This window comes from Panthera onca, chromosome B3, assembly GCF_046562875.1.
Source record: "Panthera onca isolate mPanOnc1 chromosome B3, mPanOnc1 haplotype 2, whole genome shotgun sequence".
NCBI classification, from domain to species: Eukaryota; Metazoa; Chordata; class Mammalia; order Carnivora; family Felidae; genus Panthera; species Panthera onca.
The window spans coordinates 42,177,714-42,204,959 of record NC_138344.1 but is presented as its reverse complement, the minus strand read 5'-3'; the positions used below and the strand labels follow the sequence as shown (position 1 = coordinate 42,204,959).

At 41.5% G+C, this 27,246-nt stretch overlaps 1 protein-coding gene across 1 annotated transcript in view; it reads left to right on the top strand.

The window, feature by feature from the left end:
* TLN2 (talin 2) overlaps positions 1-27,246 on the top strand; it is a 438,974-nt gene that overhangs the window by 233,270 nt on the left and 178,458 nt on the right. The window contains exons 4-9 of the mRNA XM_078448675.2: positions 4,260-4,431; positions 6,544-6,641; positions 7,858-7,987; positions 9,059-9,211; positions 10,913-11,055; positions 12,483-12,610. Coding sequence (XP_078304801.1) covers positions 4,296-4,431; positions 6,544-6,641; positions 7,858-7,987; positions 9,059-9,211; positions 10,913-11,055; positions 12,483-12,610 — 788 coding nt within the window. The 5' untranslated portion in view covers positions 4,260-4,295. The remainder of the gene's footprint in view (positions 1-4,259; positions 4,432-6,543; positions 6,642-7,857; positions 7,988-9,058; positions 9,212-10,912; positions 11,056-12,482; positions 12,611-27,246) is intronic.

The window sequence follows — 27,246 nt, the reverse complement described above, 5'->3', positions numbered from 1 at the left end:
AGGAAACCTGGTCTGCTGTCTCAGGCTCCCTGCCGGGAGAGGCAGGAATTAGCCAGAGGGGTTAGGATACAGGGGAGTGGAGGTGAGAGTCAGCTACAGGCCACATGGCTGCTGTGCTGCCCTGAGAACGTCTCACTGGAGAACGAGCATTCGTCTTGATCATGGCATCTTGTCTGAGCTACGAGATTTTCTCAGGGCTTGAAGGGATACATAGTGAGACTTCGCCTAAGTGTTGAAAACACATACTCATATGTACTTGACGTCTAGGTTCTTACATGCTTTGTTTGATCTGATGATCTTTTGCCATAGGTCAGGACCCTTAATGTCACAACGTGTCTGTTTTGCAAGTATCTCACTGTGTCATAGGTGGAACTAGAAACGGCTCGGTGCCATGTTCCCTGGGAGTGGTGATTAAATGACCGTGTACTTTGGTTGGAGACCTCCTTGAAATTTGCCTGTGTGGATGATCTTCTTGCATGATAAAAAAAAAAAAATATTTCTAACCTTATAGTTTATAAGGCATTTTTATGTACAGAATTTGCATGTTTATGACGTTGCCATGAAGGAAATCATGGGTCTTGTTTCATGCTTCATGTTGGGAACACTAAGTCATAATAAAACCGAGAGCCAGGAGTAAGAAGAAACTGGGGCCTTTGAGTTTTGACCACTGAGCAATGCTCTGAGAGTGACTGGTTTTCATTTTTTGGTTTTGCTGTGTAATGTGTACCCATGTTGAAACATTGAAAGTGGTAGAAAAGTTGAGAACGCGAATCCCGTAATGAATCTCTGGTGTCGAAAGTCTCCCTTGAACTAAGGATAGTTGTCTCCAATCTGTGGCTTCACTTTTGAGATATTAGGATGAGAAGACCCGGGGATCCTGTGGGAATAGTTGGCCAAGCATCCAGTGTCGCTGGGAAACTCCTTTCTTGGGAGCCACTTGCCCGCTGCTATCCAAAGAGCAGAAAGAGGAAAACTAACAGGCCCAAAGGTCCCAGGTATCATCAGACCTGGGAGTGAACCTGGAGCCCAGACTCCCTCCTAGTCCAACACCCTGCCCTTGAACCAAGACTTGGCTACACCTCTCCTCTCTTGCAGGTCCAGAACGGAGATCATGCACACTGAAGCACCTGCCTCCAGGAAGGGCACTTAGGTGTCTTGAGACTGCCCCTCAGGCCATCATCAGGTGGAAACTATGTTTGTACAGATGCTACGTAGATACAGACTTGGTGGCAATTACATGATACGTATTTCCTGGATAAATAAGCCTGAAGGGCATAAATGAGAACCACTGCCTGTTCCTCCACCCCTTTCAGTAGACAGCCCTAGGAGATGAGGAGACAAGTCTGCACTTGCTGTGCCAGCCCCTCTCCCCTTCTCCTCCAAACCTGCTGTTGTAGCTTCACCTCTCTGCTAATCTCTTCTTACCTCAGTTGTCAGACACCTGCAGGCCAGATTCAGTTGTATGCTCATCCTCCCTCAACTGTGATCTGCCCTTAGCACAGGTGCTCTCTCCCTCCTGCTTGGCGCACTTTCTTCTGGGCCCACCCTTTCCTGGTTCTCCTCCCTCACCCACCACCAGGCCCCCTTGCTGGTCCTTTCTTGCCCTAATTTTAGAACCTGGTTCCAGGACACAGTCTTCACGTCTCTCTCTTGCTCACTTCCCTAGGTGATCTTTCTCGTTCCGAGCATTTAAATATGATAAGCTCCCCTTCTCCCTACCATTATGTGTCCTGCTTTGTATTTGACCCTGTTCCGCCTCTCTACTGAATATATCCTTAAAAAACTCATTACGGATTTTTCACCCCAAACCTGTGCCTCCAGCAGCTTCCCCCCACCTCAGTCAGTGGCTTTTTCGTTTTTCCATATATTTTGGATAGAGATTTTCCCTCACTGCTGTATACATTCTGCTTCTCTCCTCCTGCTTCCCAAATCTCGGCTGCTCTCCTGTGTTCCTTGTTGACCCACAGCCCTAGGTTCTATCCGGCAGGCTTCTTGCTGCTGTCTGCTTCCTGCTTCTCCATCTGCCCCTTTCTCCTCGCTCCCCTATGTATCCTCTGTTTCCTTCTGAGTGCCAGTGTTTACTCTCTTGCTGTTCTATTCTTCTTTCAGCCCCATGTCATGGCTCTGTATTTTCCTTTGATTGAATCCCTCCTGGCTTGGCTAGAAAGACCATTAATTTGCTCTGCAGAAAGCCCAGTTATGAGCCTGGGAAGAGCAGCCTTCATGCAGGGACCCTTCCAATACTTGCTATTCCCAGAGAATGGAAGCGATTAACCATCCCATCCTCCCTGGTACATTTCATAAATGGCACCCATGACAGCAAGGACCCCCATAGCCTTTACCACTGACTGTTACCACCAGCCATGCTCAGGGATCTCAGCGGTTCGGGAAACCTCACAATTGTTACCAGCTCCAGGGGGAAAACTGTTCATGCAGTGATCTCTACATTGCTGTAAATTTGTCAATTTAGGTCTAGAGTTTAAATTTTATTTTCCCAAATTGGGGAGTTGTTTAGACAAATATGCCTATAAAAACAGAGTTGGATCTATCCTTTTATATATGGCATGATATTGTAAAGTCTTTGATATTGTAGGTGGAAAATCACTGAAAATTTTGAACTTGAACTCTTTTGCCATGTTAGCGATGTAGCCACTGCCCGGGCTGTAGTAAACTGATTCAGTTGGGGAGGATTCCCCGTGAACACTGCTGTTGTTGATTGAGAACTGTGTCTTGACATTCTTCAAGAAATATTTTTACAGACAGTTCATTCAGAACATAAGTAGATGTGAAAATGACTTTATAGTTGGATGGCCTAAATGGTTGGTTCATGCAACGATTCATGCAGCTTTAGGAATACCCTGCCCATGAACACCAGAACATCTGTTTAAAAATGTCCTGTGTCCAGTTGACCCAGGTACCTGGTGTTAGGAAGCTGGCAATCAATCAAGCATGCTAGGAAGTGATGCCCTAGAGGCACCCACTCCCTGGGCCTGGTCAGCCTGTTTCCCTTTCTGCGTGTCAGCTACCTCATTGGTTCTTAGTGTTTGCATTCTTAAGTGGGAAGAGGGCATAAAGGCAGTGGGGGTTCAGGTTCACTACCTGTAGGTTCTCTAAGAAAAGATAGGAAAGGATGAGAACTTGAAATTGCTGTGGATTTATGTTCTGTATCCGCTGCTACGACTCTAACTACTAACTCTGAAGTGCGTTATTTTGTTGGCCAGGATGACAGCCAAGTAAGTCGGTGTCAGTGTTTCAGGTGCAGGAGAGAATCCTCCCTCTTGTGCCTGAGAAAGATACATTTGATTGAGGCTGGCTTGGGTTGAGGGTAAGTTTCTGGCCACAGAATAGAGCACATTGTCAAAATAAGCCATAACTCACACAAGAGGAACTAAATTGTTGGACTTAGGTTTTAAAAAAGAAGTTACTTATGAAATAAAACCTAGGCTAAACCTGTATGCTTTCTAAAACCATAAAACTGGACAAGAAGCGAAATATCCCAATAGTTTATCTGAACAAAATAACAACTGAAGTGGCATTTTCTTCCCTTAGAGACCCCAGAAGAGTATGTATATAGCACACCGGCTGTTTCAAATCAACCACTCTGGCGTCATTACTGATGGTGGCTGGGCATTGGGCTCCCATTGAGAACTCCTCAGGGTTTGGTTCTTTTATGAGTTAGGCAGGGCTGTTAACATTGTGGCTTCTTTATTTGCGGGGAAATTAAAGTAGAGTGGCCAAAGGGCCTTGCTTGCATTTACACAGGATGCTGGTATTGGAGTTGGGCCTAGACACCAAGTCTTCTGGTACATGGTGTCGTGGAACTTTTTTGCCCTGAGGAGCACCCAGGAGAGCATTGGTATTTGTTCTCTCTCCCCAGGAGCTGTGGGGAGAGAGCTGGGGCACTGAGGCTGCTAACGGAAGCATCTTCAGGAGATAGCTGTGGGTGCCCAAGGCTCTCTGCTTCTCACACTGAGGACTCCCTGTTGGAAACTCCAAGTAGGGAGCATCACTGAGGAGTCTTGGTGAAAATCCACGGATCCTCTTCCCTAGAGCCTCGACTTGCCACTCTCTGATAACGATAGTCCTGGAACTATAAGCTGTTGTCTTATTTGGAAATTTTCAAAATCTTTTGTGTTTTTATCCAAAGCGTTCTCTTTAATTGCTGTTTTATTCCTGCAATTATTTAAAACTGATCTAGAGTCTAGCAGTTTTTTCAAGATGATTATGACCATCAGGGTTTGTCTCTCTGTGTTTTCCAGACCTTCTAAGTGAGAATCTTCACATCATCTAGGAAAATGGTGGCCCTGTCCTTAAAGATTTGTGTCCGCCACTGCAATGTGGTAAAGACCATGCAGTTTGAACCATCTACAGCCGTGTACGATGCATGTCGAGTCATTCGGGAACGGGTACCTGAGGCGCAAACTGGCCAAGGTAAGCCATTGGTTATTCACCAGCTTCCTGAAATGTGTTTGTATGTTCTTTACCTAGTGGCTAAAGAAACAGATGCTCTGAGTGGTGCCCAAACCACCTAGTCTGTATGCTTCAAATGAAATGTCTTCTTAGCCTAGACACTACTTGCCTCCCAACTGACTTTTGTGATGACAGTGGCCAAAACTGCCATTGAATTGTCATTGTCACGCCCATCATCATGACCCTTCCATACATGAGCATCGCTTTCTCTGGTTTACAAGTCACCTTTTGATACTTGATCTCATTTACCCCACGAAGTACAAATGTACCTCTTCCAGCGGTTACTGCATATGTATAACCGGAGCCCTCTTTTCCTGGAGGAGGCTGGAACTGCCATCAGAACACACAACAAGCCTTACATTTCAAGTACTTTGAAGGGGCTCTGTAAACTTTGTCTCCAACATTAAAGGGAGTGGGGAGCCTCTATGAATGTGTTTTATTTCCTGTTAGTTTGAACTGCTAACCACTATTAATCCAAGTTTAAACAACGGCCATTCATACGGTTTTTATTTTCCATTTCCCTTTCTCTACTGTCTACATTTCCTTCCTTTATTTTTGTTTGATTGGCATTTGGGAAATTGGGATTATTCCCAAATTAATAAGCCTTTACTGTGAAAACAGGATAAAACCTAAAAATTAGAAACATGAGGGGCACCTGGGTGTCTTAGTCAGTTAAGCATCTGACTCTTGATTTCCACTCAGGTCATGATCTCACAGTATGTGAGTTCAAGCCCTGTGTCAGGCTCTGCACTGACAGTGAAGAGCCTGCTTGGGATCCTCCCTCTATCTCTATGCCTGTCTGTCTCACACGCACAAAATAAGTAATACATAAACAAACTTTAAAAATTTATTAAAAAATTGGAAGCATGAAAATCAAATATTCAAAGATGATTAAATGTAGGCATTGATTTTCTCAAAAAGATGTCCTAAAACTGCCAAACTTTTGGTCCAAAAGCATTATTTATATTACTTAAAACACTCTGTTATTTCTAGATTGCCCAAAAATAAAAATACCCCATCCCCAAACTTACTCCAAATTTTGGTTGTCCAATCATTTCTTATGTCATTTCTTTTACTCTTTTTCTCCCAGATTAAAAAAAAATTTCTTTGGGTTGGATTGCTGTTTAGCTCTGGTGAAGATGAAACCCTGTATAGATCTTGGAGTTGTCTTTCTAAGAAACATTAGGATCTAGGACCCTCATTTGGGTCTCTGAGGTTACCTTGAATTACATTCAGGAAAACAGAAGTCTTTATTACACTTATTTATTTTTAAAGATCTATGTGTGTGTGTGTGTGTGTGTGTGCGCGCGCGCGCGCGCGCGCATGTAATCTCTGTACCCAAAGTGGGCCTCAAACTCCTGACCCTGAGATTAAGAGTTGCATGCTCTCCTAACTGAGCCAGCGAGGCGCCCTAAGACAGAAGTCTTTAGACAGGAAATGATACTGCTTTCCTCCTGCCACCACGTTCTCATACTTCCTGATCATCTTATGGGATTTCTGTGGAGAACACAGAGCTATTTTCCAACTGTATTCATAATTTAGTGGAATGGGGGGCAGAGTCTTCCTCTCACTGGCCACTCTTGCTTGACTTTTATAATGCTTTGTTGGGGTGTTGGAGGGATTATTTGAAGTGTAAAGGCTCTATTGGCCTCTCTCTGCCTCAGTGCCCTTGGGCTTAAGTGGTCACTTCCTTAGTTTCTCCATGGCTATCTTGTCATTCTTCATTGGTTCTCTGCCTGGTTTTTATATAGCAAGTGATAGGGAACAAAGCCCAGTGCATAAAATAGAAATTTGGACTGCTCTGTTCTTGATGTTTGCCTAAACATCAAGACATTGCTGCTGCCCACTCTTTTTAAAAAACATGAACCTTCTCTGTGGGTGTTGATTTTACAGCTCACGTCTCATTCTTCCCTATCTGTTTTAGCCCATTGGCTTGCTCGCATTGTCAAAACGAAACCTGTCTGGTAAAAGGAGGGTACCCACATCCTGCCAAATCAGCAGACTCTGGGCTTGGAAGTCCATGATGGTTACATTGTCATTCTTTTATTTTTCTCTCTTCTCCTTATCTTCCAGCTTCTGATTATGGGCTGTTTCTCTCAGATGAAGACCCCAGGAAAGGAATTTGGCTGGAAGCAGGCAGAACACTGGATTACTACATGTTGCGAAATGGGGTATGCTGTAGATGTCATGTTTTTTGTTTTTGTTTTTTTGGTCACTTTGTCTCGGGTTTCCATAGAAGCCAATATATTAGTATGCCTCAAAGCAAAAGGGAGACCCGGCAATCTGTTTTGCTTCAAGGGCAACTTATTTATAGTTTTGATGTAATGTACTCTGTAAGGGTTGTACAGGTAGTGATAGAAAATATCAGCAGTCCAAATTCTTGAAACTCCACAGAGTAATTAAAGCAGCTTGGGGTTAGTGCTTACAGCTGTTGGTACATGCCATGGTTGGACTTGGTAGTTACGAAATAAAACACAGCATCTTTCTGTATAGGAAGTATCCCAGTGACTGATGATAAAAAGTAAGGGTAAATCAGTGGCAAAAAAAAAAAAAAATCCTAAAGGTAGTCAGATATTGAATATTAATCAGAATTCTGTTTTTTTTTTTAAGAAAATCCATATTAGAGGTAAGCTTAATAACAATCAGTAACAGTAACAAAAGATGATTTTGTTGGTAAGTACAGAGAGGTAATGAGTAAAAAGTGTTGTATAGTCTGCTCAGTTTAACGTCTGAGAGAATGGGTTTTAGCGTATGGAATGCAGATATCAGACTGTTGAGTATTCCATAAAGTACCAAGTAATTTTCCGTTGCATAATTCTATCGTTAAGAAATAAAGTTAAAAAAAGGTGTCTCATTTAAAAGTGACTTCCAAGCCCACTACCCCTGTTTGATCTTGGCATTATGGTACAAATCACTTCTCTGGGGTCTGATGCCACCACTGTAAAGAAACATGGGGGCATTATTTATTCCTTCATGACATATGTATTAGAAACTGCTTATAACTGTAAGATAATTGGAGAAGCACACCACTGTCTTTTTCAATGACAAGTAGGAATTTGCCTCTGCTAATACTCTTCAAAGCAGATCATCCACAGTCTTTCAGGAAGACATCAGCTACTTTAAATTAACAGAGGTTAGTTTTCAAGAACCGTAAGCTAGAAAAAGTACTTCTCCGGGCACAGTTTCACTATCAGATTTTTAAGAAACCTTTATGGAAGCAGTTAATTGTTAGCATGGGAGTTTCTGTGTTAGTGGCAAAAATCTCATGAAAACTTAGCAGGAGGAAATCAGAGTGCTAGGAAAAATTAAATTTTTTTACAGAAGAGGGTCCAAGTTGATGACCTAATTTCCCATGTAGTGTGAAAAGCTGGTGTGGTTCTGCCCTAGGATATTTTGGAATATAAAAAGAAACAGAGACCTCAGAAAATCCGGATGCTGGATGGATCCGTGAAAACGGTGATGGTGGATGACTCTAAGACCGTTGGGGAGCTCCTGGTTACCATTTGCAGCAGGATCGGTGAGTATTGGCATGCCTGGGTTCCAGTTTTTGTTTTGCCATTAATTACATGCCTGTTCCTTTTTCATCCCCATTTGGTGTCTTACCCACTGATTTCCTCCCATTCCTGAGACACTGTTCTCTAAATATGTAAACCCACTAACTGTTATTGTAAACACATGAACGTCTCACTGAGTCAAAACTGAGAGATTTTATTTCCCTTTCAAAAACAAAAGGAACTTTTTTTTTTTTTGAGCAGAAATATATCCCTTTATTATCTCTCAGTATCTTTTTTTAAGATAAAATTTACTGTCAAGTTGGCTAACATACAGTGCACACTGTGTGCTCTTGGGTTTTGGGAGTAGATTCCCGTGATTCATCGCTTACATACAACACCCAGTGCTCATCCCAACAAGTGCCCCCTCGGTGCCCGTCACCCATTTTCCCCTCCCCCACCCCCCCCATCAACCCTCAGTTTGCTCTCTGTATTTAAGAGTCTCTCAAGGTTTGCCTCCCTCCCTCTCAGTAACTATTCAAAAGGAACCTTTTAATTGAAGATAGCATGTTTCAAATCCTATAATTTAGTTTCCTGCCCATGGCTGAGCTTCTGTATAAGCATTACTGACATCCAGTATTTCCTTGAAGACTGATAGGGACAGCCCATACAATTGATTGCTACACAACTTTTCTTCTTGTAGCTTCTCTTAATGCCCTCGGAGAACAAGTGCGTCTGCTTTTTGCATGAAGCCCTTCAGATGTTTGGAGAAAGTAGGCTGGCCTGTCTTAGTCTTCTCTCCATGCAAAGGAAGACCTGGTCTTTCAGCCACTGCGTGGTTGACATTGCCTTGCCTTGTTCTGCATGATCTCTACTCCATACTTGTTTGTCGAAAACTAGGAGAATCGAATGTGACCTTTTAAACATGGCTTCATTAGCTGAAAAGCCACCCTTTTGGCCAGTTTCTCAATGTTGCTCCCTGGGTGGCTCCCTGATCCTTTGCTACAAGGGGCGTCTCTGAGTACCACAGGGTGCCTGGCTGGAAGGAGTGACAGCTTCATAATCCCTGGTAATTGTAACCTCATTTCTATTTTTAGGAATAACGAACTATGAAGAATATTCTTTAATCCAAGAAACGATTGAGGAAAAGAAAGAGGAAGGGACGGGTACGCTAAAAAAAGACAGGACACTGTTGCGAGATGAGAGGAAGATGGAGAAGCTGAAGGCAAAACTCCACACGGATGATGACCGTGAGTGTCTGAGAAGGAAATGTGGGCCAGGCGCACGAGGGGCCTCACCTACCTCCCTTCACCTGTGGGACCCAGGGCAGGAGTTTTCTGTTGATTCATTCCCTCTATAAATATCTTGGTCTGTGGCACTAAAAGACCTTAAAGAAGGGGAAAAAATGACTCTGGTGCCATTTCACATCTAAAAAAGTAATCTCATAAACAAATTATGTTCACACTGTTTTCTAAAGAAGCTTACTATTTGTTTGAACTGGGGTCCAAACAAGGTTGGATGATGTGACACCTCTTTTAGTCTCCAACTTTGCCTCCATCTCTCTCTCTCTTTCTCTCTTTTTTTTTTTCCTTGCAGTTTCTGGAAAGAAAAAAGCAGATAGTTATTTATATAGAGTTTTCTACAATCTGGATTTTATTGGTTGTGGTATCAACTAACATGTCTCTTGTAACCCCTGGGATCTGGAGACTTGATCAGATTCGTGTGTGTGTGTGTGTGTGTGTGTGTGTGTGTGTATACATTTAAAGTAAAGACTCCTTCTGTGGTGTAGTGTACGTCCAGCAGAAGGTTGTATCTGGTTTTTGTCCTTTTTTGTGATGTTAATAGCCATCGGTGACCATTGCTGACATCCATTATTTCTTAGAGGTTACAAAATGGTAATTATATCATAGGAAAGTTGTCCTCTGTGGCCACACAGTTAATATTTGGAAAAGCCAATATGTACACCCCATGTGTCCCCAAAGCCTATGCTACATGCACCTGGTTGCAGGACATTCCCCATTCCACCGAGGATCATGCACAGTTCACGTAGACCTTTCCAGGCTCCTTCTTTCATTGTCCTTGCTGCTGCATTGGGAAGATGACATCGTTGTCATTACGTTTATTGATCTTCAGTGGGGCTTTCATTTCCTCTGACCCTTTCTCCATTTTTCTTTTTTTTCACCTCATTTGATTTCCAGTTGCATATTTCTTTCCAAGTGAGATGATGGTAGACAAATCCTGAGGATTTTTATAATGTGCATGATACTCTCTCAGGTTCTGCAGGAGATGAGATCACTCCCGCACATTCCCTGTGCTGAAGTTGGTTATAACCCAGTGAGGCTTGTAATGCTTTCTTATTCACAAGTTGTGTGCTAAGCCCAGGGAGGCTTTTGGGAGTGAGAGCTGTAGAAAATATAGAGGGGTGATCCATTCCTGTGCACCCAGATAACAGGTGAGCATTTTCTGGGATGAGATTCAAGCTGGGCCACAGGCAGGGTTCTACCATCCCTGATCCCTCAGTGTCCTGCCCTTCCCTCCCCCTTCCCTCCCCATGACTTTTATTTTCCTCCTCTTTTCTGCCTAGGGGTGGAGGTAACTCCTGATACTCAGTTTATAAATTATTTCACATAATGAGACGAAGTATCCAGTATTGACTTAAAGGAAAACGCTAACTTGGCTGTCTTGGCATAAAGCATTGATTTTCTTATGACCGTGGGACTTTAACGAACTTGAGGAATGGCTGGGAATTTGCTCTCCTTTGGTGTTTGGTGCATCACATGGTACATGACGGTGTATGTGAAATTATTTTGCAAAGTTAAAAAGCACAGTTCTAATAGAAGTACTTATAACTGAATATCGGTGTTCCAGAAATCCGCTTCTCTTTTGATAAATCCCTTCAAACTAAGAGGAAGAATGAACCCAATTCTTAGATCTGTCTTGTTGTGTTGCAGTAAATTGGCTGGATCACAGCCGAACATTCAGAGAACAAGGGGTAGATGAACATGAAACGTTGCTGCTTAGAAGGAAGTTCTTCTACTCCGATCAGAATGTGGACTCGAGAGACCCTGTGCAGCTGAACTTGCTTTATGTTCAGGTACAGCATTTAATACTCACTGAAGGTGGGGAGACTTCAAGAAGCTACTGGCTTGTGGTGAAGAGACACTCAGCTGTGGCCTCCATGGTGTTTGTGGCACGTGGTTTCTATTGGGCACTGTTGAGGAATTCCTCACATGTTTGGTTATGGTGCCTTTCTTTGGCATCTCAGATTGGGACCCGGTGGCTGGTACTATCTCTCTGTCTCTTTTCCTGACTTTAAGGCACTTAACTCGCTCACTATTGAACTAGAGCTTTCTTTGCTAGTGTCTTGAAATACATGTGAATGTTGGCCAAAAAAATCCATATTTCTCATTATTAAAAGATACTCTCTTCATAACCTTTTATGTCTTTACCGTTAACCTATTGTCGAAACTCAGACAAGTCATTGAACTTTTCAGAGCTCGCACTTTGCTAACATGGAAGACGTTGGCTTCACACCAGATGGTCTCCAGTCTTTCTTTGGCTCAAGGAAAACCTCCCTCTTTCTTCTTAGATTCTTTCCTTCCCTCCTTCCCTTTCCTCTCCTTCCATTTATCTACTTATCTGCCCTTAGAAATAATGCAGGGATCAGCAAAATGCCGCCATAGCATTGGCTATGTTTGTAAATAAAGTTTTATTGGAATACAGCTCATTTGTTTGTGTTACACACTGGTGAACCCCTTCAGTATCTCGTCACTTTTACATATTTTCTGCAGGTATTCTCATGTTTCAGTGGCAGAATTCAATAGTTGTTACAGAGACCACATGACCTGCAAGGTCTAGTATGTTTACTGTCTGGCCTTTTGACGGGAAAAGTTTGCTAGAAGGAAAGAAGATGGCAAGGCAATAAGAAAATGCTTGTTGGTTAAAGGCTCAGAGCCATAGCTTAGAGCACCTGTTGGAGAGTGGTCTGGGGGTCACCTAACTAGAGAAAGAAAAGACAGAAGAATAAACAGCAGTGGTGGGTCAGGAACCGGGAGAAAGTCTTCAGACATAGTAAGTTCCTGATTCTGGGACTGTGCAATTTGCTTATTTCCCTTAAATGTGTGTAGTATTGAGTTACTGTCATTGGAGTTCTCTCTCCCCCTGCCAACAATGTGTATTACACTGGCCTTTTTCTGGGGATGGAATTGGGTTGATTTTGCCTCTAGTTAATTTTTCTCTTGCCTCTTTATGTTTCATACTCACTTCTGAAGCTTTAGTTTTAATATACCGCGTACTGCTGATGCATTCTATCTATAGGCAATTTGGGGTAAGGACTTGTTTTCCTTTTGTTTTAATCCTGTTGTGCTACAGTCACCTGCAAAGTCCTGAGTGCGTCCCATTTGGCTGGCACTTTCCCCTTGCTCCACAGGGAGGGTGTGCTCAGATGAAGAATTGTGTCCCTGGAGAGTTTGCCTTGTTCCCCCAAGCTCCTGATGCTTTTCGCTTCCTCTTGTGTTTCAGGCTCGGGATGATATCCTGAACGGCTCCCACCCTGTCTCCTTCGAGAAAGCTTGTGAGTTTGGAGGATTTCAAGCCCAGATACAATTTGGACCTCATGTGGAACATAAACACAAGCCAGGATTCTTAGAGTAAATAACCTTTTGTTTTTTTCTTTTGCTTTTCTTGTTCTCTGCTCTTCTTTTCGGTGTTTTTGAGCCATATACATAAAATATATACCCTAGTTTCAGTCAATTGTGAGGTTGTTAGCTTTTCCTCAGTTGAGTATAGGATCAAATCTGTGGTCTTTGGGAAAAGCAGGAGGCCTGGAAATTCAGTGCTGGGATGACTATGGAGGCTACTGCTCCAAGTTGGGGCGTGGAGCTTCTATGGAGACCATAGAATCTGTAGCACTCTGCTTAGATATTGTCTAGTCTGTCCTAGGATATCTTGGGAGTTCCCCAGTGAGCTCAGGTGCTCCATCTTCTGAAACCTCTCCCATCAGAACATCCCTTTTTCACACTGGGCCAGATTTTGTCCTCTTGAATTTCTTTGCAAGACTCTCCTATATTAGAACAACAGAGCATAAAAGAGCTTCACATTCTTTATTACAGTATGAGGAAATCTCTGTTGCTCTGAAAGTGTGGGATACACAGTAAATACTTCACTCTTCAGGGCACCTGGGTGGCTCAGTAGGTTGAGCATCCGACTTTGGCTCAGGTCGTGATCTCATGGTTCCTGTGTTTGAACCCCTTGTCTGGCCCTGTACTGACAGCTCAGAGCCTGGAGCCTGCTTCAGATTCTGTATCTCCCTCTCTGTCTGACCCTCCCCTGCTTACTCCCTCCCACCCACCTACCTACCTACCTTCCTTCCTTCCTTCCTTCCTTCCTTCCTTCCTTCTCTTTCTCTCAAAAAAATATAAACAAGCATTGAAAAAAAATTTAAATACTTAACTCTTCCACACATCTGGTCTTTGGCTGTCATGCATAAAATGATGGGGTGTTTGAGGGGAGGGCTCAGTACTTGAGGATTTAAGAGAAAGCACCCTTACAGATACATTATGGCCCCACAGAACATGGGCCTTAGGGTTAAATTTCCTAGAAATGCCCAACAGGACAGACCCAGCCATACTTAGGCTGCTTTAGTTAGAAGTGATCTTGCCCTGTGTTTTGATCAGCTTCTCCAAGGGTTTTGTGTATTTCTTCCTCTGGTAATATTTCTTTACCTATTTCCCCCCCTCCCACCTCTTCTGCTTCCTCTTAGCACAGTTGAAACATTTGGCTGAGCAACCCCTTCCCCAATATCCAGAGTGTCTTGACATCAATATCCTGCTGTCATCTAGAATGCAGCTTGTAGAGGCTTTGGTAGTGGGACCTGAGCTGAATGCCAGCTGGGGGCAGACGTCACTTGTCTGTAGGATATGCCAAAATGAGATGTGTTGAGTAGGGCATCAACTGCATTGTGTTCAAGTACATTGAGGAGAAAGGATAACATAAATGCCAACTTGGCCCTTGATCCCACTTTAACTTTGGTGGGAAGTAACTGGGACCAGCATATGTCCTAGAGTAAGAAGAAAACCTGACTTCTTTGACAGAGGTGACAGAGGTGCTTGGACAACATAGTGTTTGTGCTAAACTGAGTTGTTATCCAAAACAAAACAAAATAAAACACCCTCTCCCCTTATGTTAATGAACCCCAAGGAACCTATCCAATGTGCTTCTTTGGCCTACAATATAGGCCTTGAGTGACCTTGAGTCTGAGAATGGCCCTACACATGTCGTGTCACTGACTTTGTTTTGTATTTTCCAAACAAGTCATATGGCTGAGTGTTCCCAAGGGCCCGTTACTACCCAGTCGGTCTGCTTCCTTCCTGCAGGAACCACGGGAAGTTTTGCCTTTCTCTGTTCTGTGACACCCCAGATACCTTACTTGTGTTGGGATTCCAAATGGTATCAGAGCATTGGTATTGCTCTTATAGTGTCTCCTGCAGTTTGGAGGCCTCTGGAAAACCTCATACTTAGACTCCAGTAAAAGATGCCCCTTGTCTTACTCTGTGGTAACGAAGGTTAAGCAATCGTATTCAGTCTGTTTCGTTTTTCTGAGATTATAGTAAGAAGCTCATGCCTGTAGTGGTATGTGTATCCTTACTCAGATTCCAAATTAAAACAAGCTTATTATGCCTAGTGGCAATTATTTTTCCTTATGAATTTGATTTACTTTTTAATTAGACCAAATCTAGTCTAGGTAGTGAGGCATTTTCATTTTATGTAGATGTTTAATTGTATACATTATTGCATATACTGTTCAGGTAAAACTTCCTGAGGATATTCGTCTCCTTTTAATTAAAACAAAACAATGGGGTCACATTTCCCTGACTGTGTGTTGGAAATTCAGAATGTTTTCAGGGATAATAAGTCTGAGCTGTCCCTGGTGACTGGCTGGGCCATTTTTGCCAGCCTTTGTTTTTTCCCACCTGGTTCTCCTATGTACTATGCGCTTGAACGAATTCAGAGTTGAAAAAAAAAAAAAAGGTGAAGAGGTTAGACATGTCACAGAGCCAGGTTAAAGATCCAGCCAGGCCACAATATCAGCCACATAGCTTCTCAATAAGGTACATTAGTGAGTATATTTCTTTCACTGTTTAAAAAATTTGTACAGCACTTTTGCTCAAAGTCTGCCTGCTCTGGACCTTTCTGTGAGGTCTGCCACACCTTTCTTCAGATCCTTTAATGGCTTCTGGACTCAGTACCAGCTTGGTGAAGGTATTTATTTAGAACAACGGAAATCGGAGACTCTGGAAGATTTTCAGTTTTCAGAGATTTAAGGATTATTAAATGGCTCCTGTCTGCTCCGCGTATGGGGAAAATAGATGCAAGAGAGACAGAGACAGAAATAAGACACAGAGCCATGGAGAGCTAGAATCCAGAAAACAGCCACTTGTCCCAGATCGAGTCTGATGTGCTTTATCTCCATGACCCTTTGCTTCAGGTCCTCTGCAAAGAGCCCCAGAAAGGGATATTTTATCAGAGCGTGAAATAGACCCAGCACAATCCAATAATCATATGCATACTTGATGCTCTTCTGTGGTAAGAAAATGCTTGCAGACAGCATGCCATCTGGTATTCTTTCACTCCATGAGGACTTCATATGTGTGTTCTATTGTGCCAGGTATAGGACGACTTAGGATGTGTGTTCTATTGTGCTGGGTATAGGGCAGATAGGAAAATATATGCTAATTCCTTGCTGTTTTTGAGGCTATAGTCTCCTTGGCAAATCAACATGAAATTGTTACTATGGAGAGGTGAAACTTGGCTCTGATTTTAACTATGTTTTGAATGCAGTGTGGTCTATTTAGGATTTCAGAAGTTGCAGTGCAGGCTATAGAGACTGCTGTGAATTATTTCAAGAAAGGTGGCAAAGGTATGGTGCCAGAAGCAATGTTGATGAAAGAATTTAGCAGAATACAAGGCAAATGTAAAGAACAATTAGCTCAAAACAGCAGTAACACCAAAACCAGTGTAATAATGACGAACTGCAGGCCCCTTAAAAACATGGTGGAAAAATCGAAAAAGTGATCAGAGTCAAAGCCTCCTATGGATCTTACTGTTATCAAAGAAGGTAAGATGCACTGATAAACTTTAGACCTTGAATCAAGTGTGGGTGATAAAACTGAGGACAATTCCAGGTGATGGGTATAGAGTGTTCACTGTATAATTCTTTCAACATTTTCTGTGTTGGAGATTTTTCATAATCAAATGTTGGGGAAAGATTCGCAGCTTCAAAGAATAGGAGTAGATGGCATAACTTCCAAACCAGTGCCAAGGAGGAAGAGCGGAGAGGAGATACAAACAACTTGACCAATGCAAGAGTAGTTGAGCCAGATGGATTATGGAAACACACCCTATGGTATATAAGATGTACAAATTAAGGGAAATACTTCTAAATATTGGACATCCTAGCAAGAAAAAATAAATCAAACTATTAATAGAGGCTCTCATATTATATAGCTCTGTACTATTTCTAAAAGACACACATTTTAAGGACAGAAGAAAGGTTAAAGGCATATAGAAAATAATGCCCTTGGAAACTAGTTAAAGCTAGAGAAGCTGTATTTAATGTCACACAAAATAGGACTTAAGACCAAAAAAACTGAAGTAGAGACAGAGAAGGCCATTATAAAGATAGAAGGACCAATTCACCAGGATGATAAGTTGTGAAACCTGTGTGCACCTGACATTAGTTTAACATAATTAAAGGAAAAAGACAGTATTACAAGGAGAATTTCAGATATACATTTTTAGTGGAACAATTTAGTGTGCTTTACTCAGAGAGTGCAAAGTAAAACAAGATGAGAATAAAAGATTTTAGTCAAGAGAAAGTAATGGAATAGAAATCATAGAATCAACACAACCCAAAGCTGCTGCTTTGGAAAAATTAATATGTTAATCTCTGGTAAGTTTGATCAAGAAAAAAGAAAAGTAAAAAAAGGCAAAAAAAAAAAAATTATTGGTAATGAAAATGAGGCAGAACTTCAGATAAACTCGTTTTAAAAATCCTAAGAGAATGAAATGAAAGCTTGAAGCCAAAAACTAAAAAATAAATTGAAAATAGACACAAAAAGGATGCTGAGAAAATCTGAGTAGATCACTAAACTTGAAAGAAATTGCCTTATCAGTTGAAAATTAACCACACAAAACAACAAAATGAAAACTAGGATCAAGGCTATTTTATATTAATTTTGTTTCCCTTCTCTTACGTTCATCTGTTGTGTGTCTTAAAGTCCTCATATGAGTGAAGTCATATGATGTTTGTCTTTCTCGGACTAATTTCACTTAGCATAATACCCTCTAGTTCCATCCACGTAGTTGCAAATGGCAAGATTTCAGTCTTTTTGATAGCTGAGTAATACTCCATTGTGTGTGTGTGTGTGTGTGTGTGTGTGTGTGTGTACACATACATACATATATACATACATATCACATCTTCTTTATCCATTCATCCATCGATGGATGTTTGGGCTCTTTCCATACTTTGGCTATTGTTAATAGTGCTGCTATAAACATTGGGATGCATGTGCCCCTTCAAAACAGCATATCTGTATCCCTTGTATGAATACCCAGTAGTGCAGTTGCCAGGGTGTAGGGTAGTTCTATTTTTTTTTTGAGGAACCTCCATACTGTTTTCCAGAGTGGCTGCACCAGCTTGCATTCCCACCAACAATGCAAAAGATTTCCTCTTTCTCCGCATCCTCGCCAACATCTATTGTTGCCTGAGTTGTTAATGTTAACCATTCTGACAGGTGTTAGGTGGTATCTCATTGTAGTTTTGATTTGTATTTCCCTGATGGTGAGTGATGTGGAGCATTTTTTCGTATGTCAGTTGGCCATCTGGAGGTCTTCTTTGGAGAAGTGTCTATTCATGTCTTTTGCCCATTCCTTCACTGAATTATTTGTTTTTTGGGTGTTGAGTTTCATAAGTTGTTTATAGATTTTGGATACTAACCCTTTATCTGATATGATGTTTGCAAATATCTTCTCCCATTCTGTCAGTTGCCTTTCAGTTTTGCTGATTGTTTCCTTTGCTGTGCAGAAGCTTTTTATTTTGTTGAGGTCCCAGTAGTTCATGTTTGCCTTTGTTTCCCTTGCCTCCGTAGACGTGTTGAGTAAGAAGTTGTTGTGGCCAAGATCAAAGAGGTTTTTGCCTGCTTTATCCTCAAGGATTTTGATGGCTTCCTGCTTACATTGAGGTCTTTCATCCATTTTGAGTTTATTTTTGTGTATGGTGTAAGAACGTGGTCCAGGTTCATTCTTCTGCATGTCGCAGCCCAGTTTTCCCAGCACCACTTGCTGAAGAGATTGTCTTCATTCTATTGGATATTCTTTCCTGCTTTGTCACAGATTAGTTGGCCATATGTTTGTGGGTCCATTTCCGGGTTGTCTATTCTGTTCCACTGATCTAAATGTCTGTTTTTACGCCAGTACCATACTGTCTGGATGAGTACAGCTTTATAGTACAGCTTGAGGTCCGGGATTGTGATGCCTCCTCTTTGGTTTTCTTTTTCAAGATTGTTTTCGCTATTCAGGGTCTTTTCGGGTTCCATACAAATTTTAGGATTGTTTCTTCTAGCTCTGTGAAGAATGCTGGTGTTATTTTGTTAGGGATTGTACTGAATATGTAGATTGCTTTGGTTAGTATAGACATTTTAACAATATTCTTCCTATCCAGAAGCATGGAATCTTTTTCCATTTTTTTGTGTCAATTTCTTTCATAAGGTTTCTATAGTTTTCAGTGTATAGATTTTTCACGTCTTTGGTTAGATTTGTTCATAGGTACTTTATGGTTTTTGGTGCAATTATAAATGGGATAGATTCCTTTATTTATCTTTCTGTTGCTTAATTGTTGGTGTATAGGAATGTAACAATTTCTGTGCGTTGATTTTATATCCTGCAACTTTGCTGAATTCATGGATCAGTTCTAGGAGTTTGTTGGTGGAATCTTTTGGGTTTTCCATAGAGATTATCATGTCATCTGCGAAGAGTGAAAGTTTGACCTCTTCCTGGCCGATTTGGATGCCTTTTATTCCTTTGTGTTGTCTGATTACTGAGGCTAAGACTTCCAATATTATGTCGAATAACACTGGTGAGAGTGGACATCCCTGTCTTGTTCCTGACGGTAGGGGGAAAGCTCTCAGTTTTTCCCCACTGAGGATGATATTAATGTTGGGTGTTTCATATATGGTTTTTATGATCTTGAAATATGCTTCTTCTATCCCTACTTTCTTGAGGGTTTTTATCAAGCAAGGACATGGTCTTTTGTCAAATGCTTTCTCTGCATCTATTGAGAGGATCATATGGTTCTTGTCCTTTCTTTCATTAATGTGATGAATCACATTGATTGTTTTGCGGATATTGAACCAGCCCTGCATCCCAGGTATAAATCCCACTTGGTTGTGGTGAATAATTTTTTTAATGTATTGTTGGATCCGGTTGGCCAATATCTTGTTGAGGATTTTTGCATCCATGTTCATCAGGGAAATTGGTCTATTTACCTCCTTTTTAGTGGGGTCTCTGTCTGGTTTTAGAATCAAGGTAATGCTGGCTTCATAGGAAGAGTTTGGAAGTTTTCCTTCCATTTCTATTTTTTGGAACAGCTTCAAGAGAATAAGTGTTAACTCTTCCTTACATGTTTAGTAGAAATCGCCTGGAAAGCCATCTGGCCCTCTACTCTTGTTTTTTGGGAGAGTTTTGATTACTAATTTGATTTCTTTATTGGTTATGGGTCTGTTCAAATTTTCTTTTTCTTCCTGTTTCAGTTTTGGTAGTGTATATGTTTCTAGGAATTGGTCCATTTCTTCCAGATTGCCCATTTTATTGGTATATAATTGCTCATAATATTCTCTTATTATTTTTATTACTGCTGGGTTGGTTGTGATCTCCCCTCTTTCGTTTTTGATTTTATTTATTTGGGTCCTTTCCTTTTTCTTTTTGATCAAAGTGGCTAGTGGTTTATCAATTTTGTTAATTCTTTCAAAGAACCAGCTTCTGGTTTCATTGATCTGTTGTCATGTTTTTTTGGTTTCGATAGCATTAATTTCTGCTCTAATCTAGGATCAGGCTATTTTAGGGAACAGAAAGAAAGAAAATTTTAAAAACCTTCTCACCTTAATTTGGAACTAGCAGAATCAAATAGAGTGCAATGTGACATGTATTTTGATGTAACTGCCAGTTACGGCTAGTTTCTTGTAGGAGTGGAACATTTATTCAGCAATTTATGGCATGCCTTCTAGGCACTGGGGATAGAGCCATGTAAAAAACACAAACATTTCTGCCCTCATGGAACCTACATTCTAGTGCAGAGGGGCAGATAATAAGTAAAATACAAAATAAGAGAAAAAGATGAAAACACAAGACTAAAAAAATGGAACTGTCACTCTGGGCAGGTGATGGAATTATCTGCATATATAATCCATTTGGTCTGCAGAGAAACTTCTTAGAGTTAATATTATCAGGGTTCCTAGAAAAAAGATAAACATATAATGGCTCATCACCACCTAGGTCCAAACAATAGTATTCATACTCACCTGCAGGGCTGGAAAACAAAATACTATTTATTTATATATGGCAAATAGTATTCCCATACATAACAAAAAGAAAATGTAATTTTTAAAAGGAGATACCTTTGGGATGCTTGAGTAGCTCGGTCATTTGAGCGTATGACTCTTGATTTTGGTTTGGGACATGGTCTCACAGTCATGGGATTGAGCCCTGCCTCTGACTCCACAGTGAGTGTGGAGACATCTTGAGGTTCTCTCCCGGCCTCTCCCTCTTCCCCTTTCCCACTTGACCTCTCTCTCTCTCTCAAAAACAAAAACAAAAACAAAACAAAAAAAAAACAAACCAACTTTTAGAACAAAAAGTATGATTTACCTATGAATAGAGGTATCTAAAAAGCTCCCAAGATCTAACCGATAAAATGATAAAAGATAAAAGTTCATTGAAGAGCTAAGTCAAGATCTGAATAAATGGAGTGGTTTGTTAGATTAATGTACAGGAAAACTAAATGTCATAATAGCAATTCATTTTCATCTATAAAATACAGTTCAATTTTAATCCAAATCCCACATACCAAGTAATGAGAAAACCTAATTTTAAAATGTATATGAACCTCTTAACCCCTTCCTACCTGTTTTGCCTACCCTCCAACCCCTCCCATCTCTGGTAATCCACAGTTTGTTTCCTGTATCTGTGAGTTTGTCTTGTGTGTGCATTCGTTGTTTAGATTCCATTTGTAAGTGAAATCATATTTGTCTTTCTCTGACTTAGTGATAATATCTTCTAGATCTATCCATGTTGTTGCAAATGGTAAGATTTCATTCTTTTTTGTGTTTGGTTGAATAATACTCCATTGTGTACATATACACCACATCTTCTTGATCCATTCATCCATCAATGGACACTTGGATCACTTCCATATCTTGGCTATTATAAATAAAGCTGCAGTGAACATAGGGATGCCTACATCTCATTGAATTGGTATTTTTGTTTTCTTCCATTAAATACCCAGAAGTGGAATTGTTGAATTGGATTGGTGAAGGAGATTGAGATACAGGCTTTCAGTTATCAAGTAAATAGGTCATGGGATGTAAAACATAGTAAAGGGAATATGGTCAATAATATTGTAATAATTTTATATGGTGACAGATGGTCTTACAGTGGGGTTCACTTTGTAATTTGTAAAAATACTGAATCGCTATGATGTACATCTGAAACTAATAGGATATTGTAAGTTAATCATATGTGAGTAAAAAAAAAAAAACTTATAAGATTATATGTATTTGTCAATATAACCATCAAAAAGTAACATGCACCAGTCAAGCCTGAAGAATGACGAAGGCTAATTGAAGGACTCACATAAATACCCAATTTCTTACAAAGCTATAGTAATCAAAATACTCTGTTACTGATGCTGGGTGATAAGAGTTCTACAGGTTGATAAACCTATATTTATTGAAATTAAAATATTGGGCGAAACCTATTACCAAAATAAGAGTGAAGCTCCACAGTGTGGAAGAGGAAATTTGCATATTTGCAAAGCACACTACAAACAACACATTAATATCCAGAAATCATTAAGAAAAGAAAAAACTAAGGAAATGACCACCCTGGATAGCAATAGGTACTTGAGAAAAGAGGAAACTCGACTGACTTATAAAGATAGGGAAAAATATTCAGTCTCGTAAGTAAACCAAATGCAAAATCAATAAGGGTATAGCATTTCGTGTCCATTAGATGGGGCACAAATTTAAATGTATGAAAACATCGAAGTGCTTTACAGAGGAAACAAGACATTTCAGAAAATGAACCTGTTGAATTAAAAAATACACACAAAGAGAAACAATATGTTGTTTATAGATACAAGGAGGTGAAGAAACATAATCAAATATGCATGGGAACTATAAGGAAGTGAATATAGTTAGGGAGAGAAAGAAGGATGGTATAGGACTTCAGATAAATCTATAATTTCTCTTTAAAAACAGGTAGCAGACAGAAAGCAAATATGACCACATGATTGGTATATTCCCAATGTTTCTGCAATTAACAGTTCTTTAAAAAAGAAAAACGCAAATAGTCTGTGAGGTGACAAAAGCTTGGGTTCACTGAGGTTGAACATATAACATCTGGCGAAGGCAAAATTAACAGGCCTTGGAGTTCACACAAGGTTCCACGGTGCTTGTGCTGCAGGGGGAGATAGCCAGTGGTTGGGCACAGGAAGGTGGGTAACAAGTGAGGACCCCTCTCAGCCTTGAGGACCATAGCCCTTTGTCTTGTGGGCATGTGCCTTGGATGTGTTCTATTGAGAAAACAAAGCAACTCAGGCTCTGAATCTCTGTTGAAGAAATCAGAGTGGACTTGGAAGTTTTTCACCACAAACTCAACATAATTCTCTTGTCAACAAGCAAAGCTTTTGACACAGTAGGAGGCCTCGAGTCAATTTTTCTCTTGGCGTTTGTTCAAACTCCTATTCCTTCTTTGGACTTGGTCTTTGGAATAATTTGGCTGTGGATTGTGTTTTCAAACTAACGGTGAAGGAGGCATTTCAGCTTGTGTTTTTTTTTTTAATTTTTTTTTAACATTTATTTTTGAGAGACAGAGACAGAGCACGAGTGGGGGAGGGGCAGAGAAAGGGAGAGACACAGAAACTGAAGCAGGCCTCCAGGCTCTGAGCTGTCAGCACAGAGCCCAATGTGGGGCTTGAACTCATGAACCGTGAGATCATGACCTGAGCCAGAGTCGGATGCTTAACCCACTGAGCCACCCAGGGGCCCCTCAGCTTGTGTTTTTCATCCGTTCTGTCTTACCTCCTGTTCCTTACCGTTACCAGCCCGTAGTTTCTTTAGTGTTTGCCTCTGTCATTATGTGCCTGACAGCCTAGGACTCTCCTATTGCTTTGAGAAGGCCATGACTGTCCATGGTGCCTTCATGTTCCCCTTTAGCAGCAGCCTCCTAAAGCTGGTGCCTACCTCCCTAACTACTTTCAGACTCCAGGACTTTCAAACCAGTTGCTGTCTGCCCCAAGTTGCCTCTGAGCCCCCGAACAGGTTCCAGTCCTTAGACAAAAGGGCATAGCGATTGGTTCGGGAGCTTGGAACTGCTGTGTGGCTGAGGTTAGGTCCTCAAACCCTTTCCCGAGCTGCTTCCATGCCATCTCCACTCTACACTTCTTACCACTTTAAGTGTTTCCCAGCTCAAAAGATGTTTCCTTCCTCCCCTGTCATCACCACAGTTAGCCAGGATTTAACCAGTACCCTCAATTGCACGGATATATTCGTCTTTGACTCTGGCTTCAAATTCTAGTGTGTCTGATTCCATCACTTGAGCTTTCAGCCCACAGTGTTAGTGGTTCTCCAAATTCAGCATACATCACAATTGTGTGGAGGGCTCGTTAAAACTCACAGTGCAGGGCTTTGCTTCCAGAGCCCCTCATTCGGCAGGTCCAGAATGAATCCTGAAATTTGTCCCTCCTGAGCCATTTCCAGATAGTGCTGATGCTGATGGTCCTGGGACCAGGCTTTGAGGACTTTAGGTGCTATCAAATTTGAAATGTTGTTGCTGGCCATGTGGTGATTTACCGTGCAGGTTGCACTTAGTAAACCTGGGTGTTACAGTGTCCTGTGGGTGACACTGCCCCCTGCTTATACCCTTCTGCTTTCCCTCCCCTCTAAGTCTCCACCCTTTGCTGGGTAAACACGTGACTGCTTTGTGTGTTCCTTTCTGAGAAATAACACTCCTAGGAAGGAATCTATCTACTTTGCAGATGATCGCACCAGCTTAGAGAATGGTGACTTGGCTGCGCTCATGCACTTGGGGCAGCTCTGGGACCAGTGAGAAGCAGGTCCACATTTCTCAAAATCAAAGCTGACTCATATACTTGTATACGTCTTGCCAGCCCATAGAATATCTTTAAGATCCCTCTTTTGGAATTTCTTGAAGAAGCAGCTTTAATTTTATATTAAAAAAAGTGAATATCTAGATTTGAGTCTAGACCCTGCTCCCCCAAATGTGTTGATTGAATTCCCCTTGTTCAGTGGCTTCTGGACATTTCTCAAAATTGCTACTGCTATGGTAAGTTTCATCATTACATGACTGGGTGTTTCTCGTGTTTTCTTCTTTGTGTCAAGGTTCTGAAATACTGATCACGTGGTAGGTTTGTCGATTAAAGGATAACTTGGAAGGATCAGAGTGTTGAGTGGCTAGGAGTGTGGTGTCTGGAGACCATAGAAGAGGCTTAAGTTATTGGTTGTGGTTAAGGACAATATAGCATCACTGAACCTCGTTTTTCATGTACAAAATAGGATATTTTCTTCCAAGGGCTTTTGTCAGAATTTAATTAATCTACTAATAAATGTAAGGCACCTGAAACAGTGTTTGACTTTAATAAACAGGAGCTATTAACAGAAATCCTCTATCAACATAGTTTTAGACTGTTGATAATTCAAAAAGACATTTAAAGTACAGAATATAGGATATCTACATCTCTGAAACCCTAAAATTAAACTTGCAACTTCTGCGTTCCCTTGCTCGTCTTTTGATGAAAGACCAAAGTTTTTTCTTGTTGCGGATCCCCTTGGTTAGGGCTCTTTTGTTGTTTTCTTTGGATGAACCCCGTCACCTAGGAGAGAATTGAAAGACAATCCTGAAGCAGTCCGAAGATGAGCTATTTTTAGATTTTTGTGGTTTCCTCTTTTCAGTATTTTACAGTTGTCTCACATCTAGTAACTTTTTAAAAATGTTTACCTTTCTTAAGCATTCAGTAGCTTTCTTTTTGTACCAGGTTAGCAGTTTCTGGGCGGTGCTGGCTTATTACATTATCATGTGATGCATGGGCAGCAGCAAGGGTGGACAACAAACACAGCTGAGTTGGCCACTGGCTACAGACTTTCAATTTCCCATTGATCTTGGGGGTGTAAGAAGAAGAGCTCAAATTAGCCAGCCATCCTAGCGAAATGAAGGATGTTACAAGTGCACCCAGAAAAAGGTGTTCTTTAAAAGGCTCGGGGTAAGGAGGTTTGGAAGAGGAGACTGCTACCCTTTTAAGAAGGGAATATTGAAGGACGCAGTAGGAGGGACTTTGCTTGGCCAGAGCCTGCTTAATTAAGAGAAAAATGTCCAATCAGGTTTGACAATCTGACCCATTTTCTCAAAGAAGGCTGACAGATTTCACTTGCATGCATGTCCCAGATGCTTAGGAGCTTTCCAAGCTCGGGTTTGGTAATCACAACAGCAACTGGGCTGGAACTGCTGCATTGCTGGCTGGCAGGCAGGGGTGACAGGCTCCCTGCTCCCCCTAGCTTCACTCTGACACTGTGAACTTTGCTGATTTACTGGAGAAAAACACATGCCACACATGGGCACACACACACTTCATATTTTCAAATACCTTAAAATAAACTCCCAAGTCAACTCCTGTGACATCAAGGCTGAACCTGTAGTGCAAGCTTCTGGAAGTTGTTTTCTGTACCGACTGAAGGATGGGAATGTCAGTTTGCAGAGTTCGAACAGAGGCATCTTGTTGCCACACAGAACTTTCCTGACATTAATGCCTGACGTGTTCTACCCCTGCCTGGCCACTGGGCACTGCCATCTGGCATTCTTCTAGTAAAAGCCATTGTTGTGAGGGGTTGGCTCGGGTCCCTTTTGGGATGCTTTGGGTTACCACAGCCAAACCTCCCTTTGCTGGTAGCACAACAGCTGCTGTCCAGTGGTCCACTCGTGATGGTTTTTCACTGTTATTGTCAGCGTGCTTCTGAGGAAAACTGTGTTGTTGGGTAGATCCGCTCTTGCTCTGGGAAGTCAGAAGCTCCCAGTCCTAACCAGTCCTGTGACCTCAGCTAAGTTACTTGACTTCTCTGTAACTCATTCTTTTGTGTGTGTGTGTGTGTGTGTGTGTGTGTGTGTGTGTGTGTGTGAGAGAGAGAGAGAGAGAGAGAGAGAGAGAGAGAGATATCTTGGTGCATTCCAGTTCTCAATCACATTTTTGTCCATGAAGTTGCTTAATGATAGTCATAACGTCCAAGGTGCTGCTGCTTAGATCGTTCTTAGACCCTGCCCCTGCTGACTGACTTGGGCTCTGAAGAAATCCAGATTGCTCTGCCACTAGATCCCTGAAATTCCAGAAAATGTACTTAAAACTTTTGCCAATGGAAATGGTTTGCAGATTGACCAGGCTTCATTATTCAAGTGTTAGTGTAGTCAGAATCTGGCCTCACCGTACCTCCCCTCTATGTTTTTGCTGGAGTATTGTTTTAAAACGTTTACTTCTGAGACAGAGAGCAGGTGCACAAGCAGGGGAGGGGCAGAGAGAGAGGGACAGAGGATCCAAAGTGGACTGTGAGCTGACAGCAGAGAGCCCGATGCAGGGCTTGAACTCATGAACCATGAGATCATGACGTGGGCAGAAATCAAGAGTCAGAGGCTTAGCTGACTGAGCCACCCAGGTGCCCCCCCTTGCTGGAGTATTTTAGAGCAAATTCCAGGCAGCGTATTATTTCATCTCTAAGTACTTCAGTATGTTTTTCTGGCAAAAAAAAAAAAAAAAAAAAATTTAAACACATACAACCAGAAATCTATCCTAACACCTAACACAATTAAAAATAATTCTGGGATGTCTGGGGTGGCTCAGTTAAGCCTCCACTCTTGATTTCAGCTCAGGTCATGATCTCATGGTTTACGGGATGGAGCCCTTCGTTGGGCTCTGTGCTGACAACGCAGAGCCTGCTTAGGATTCTCT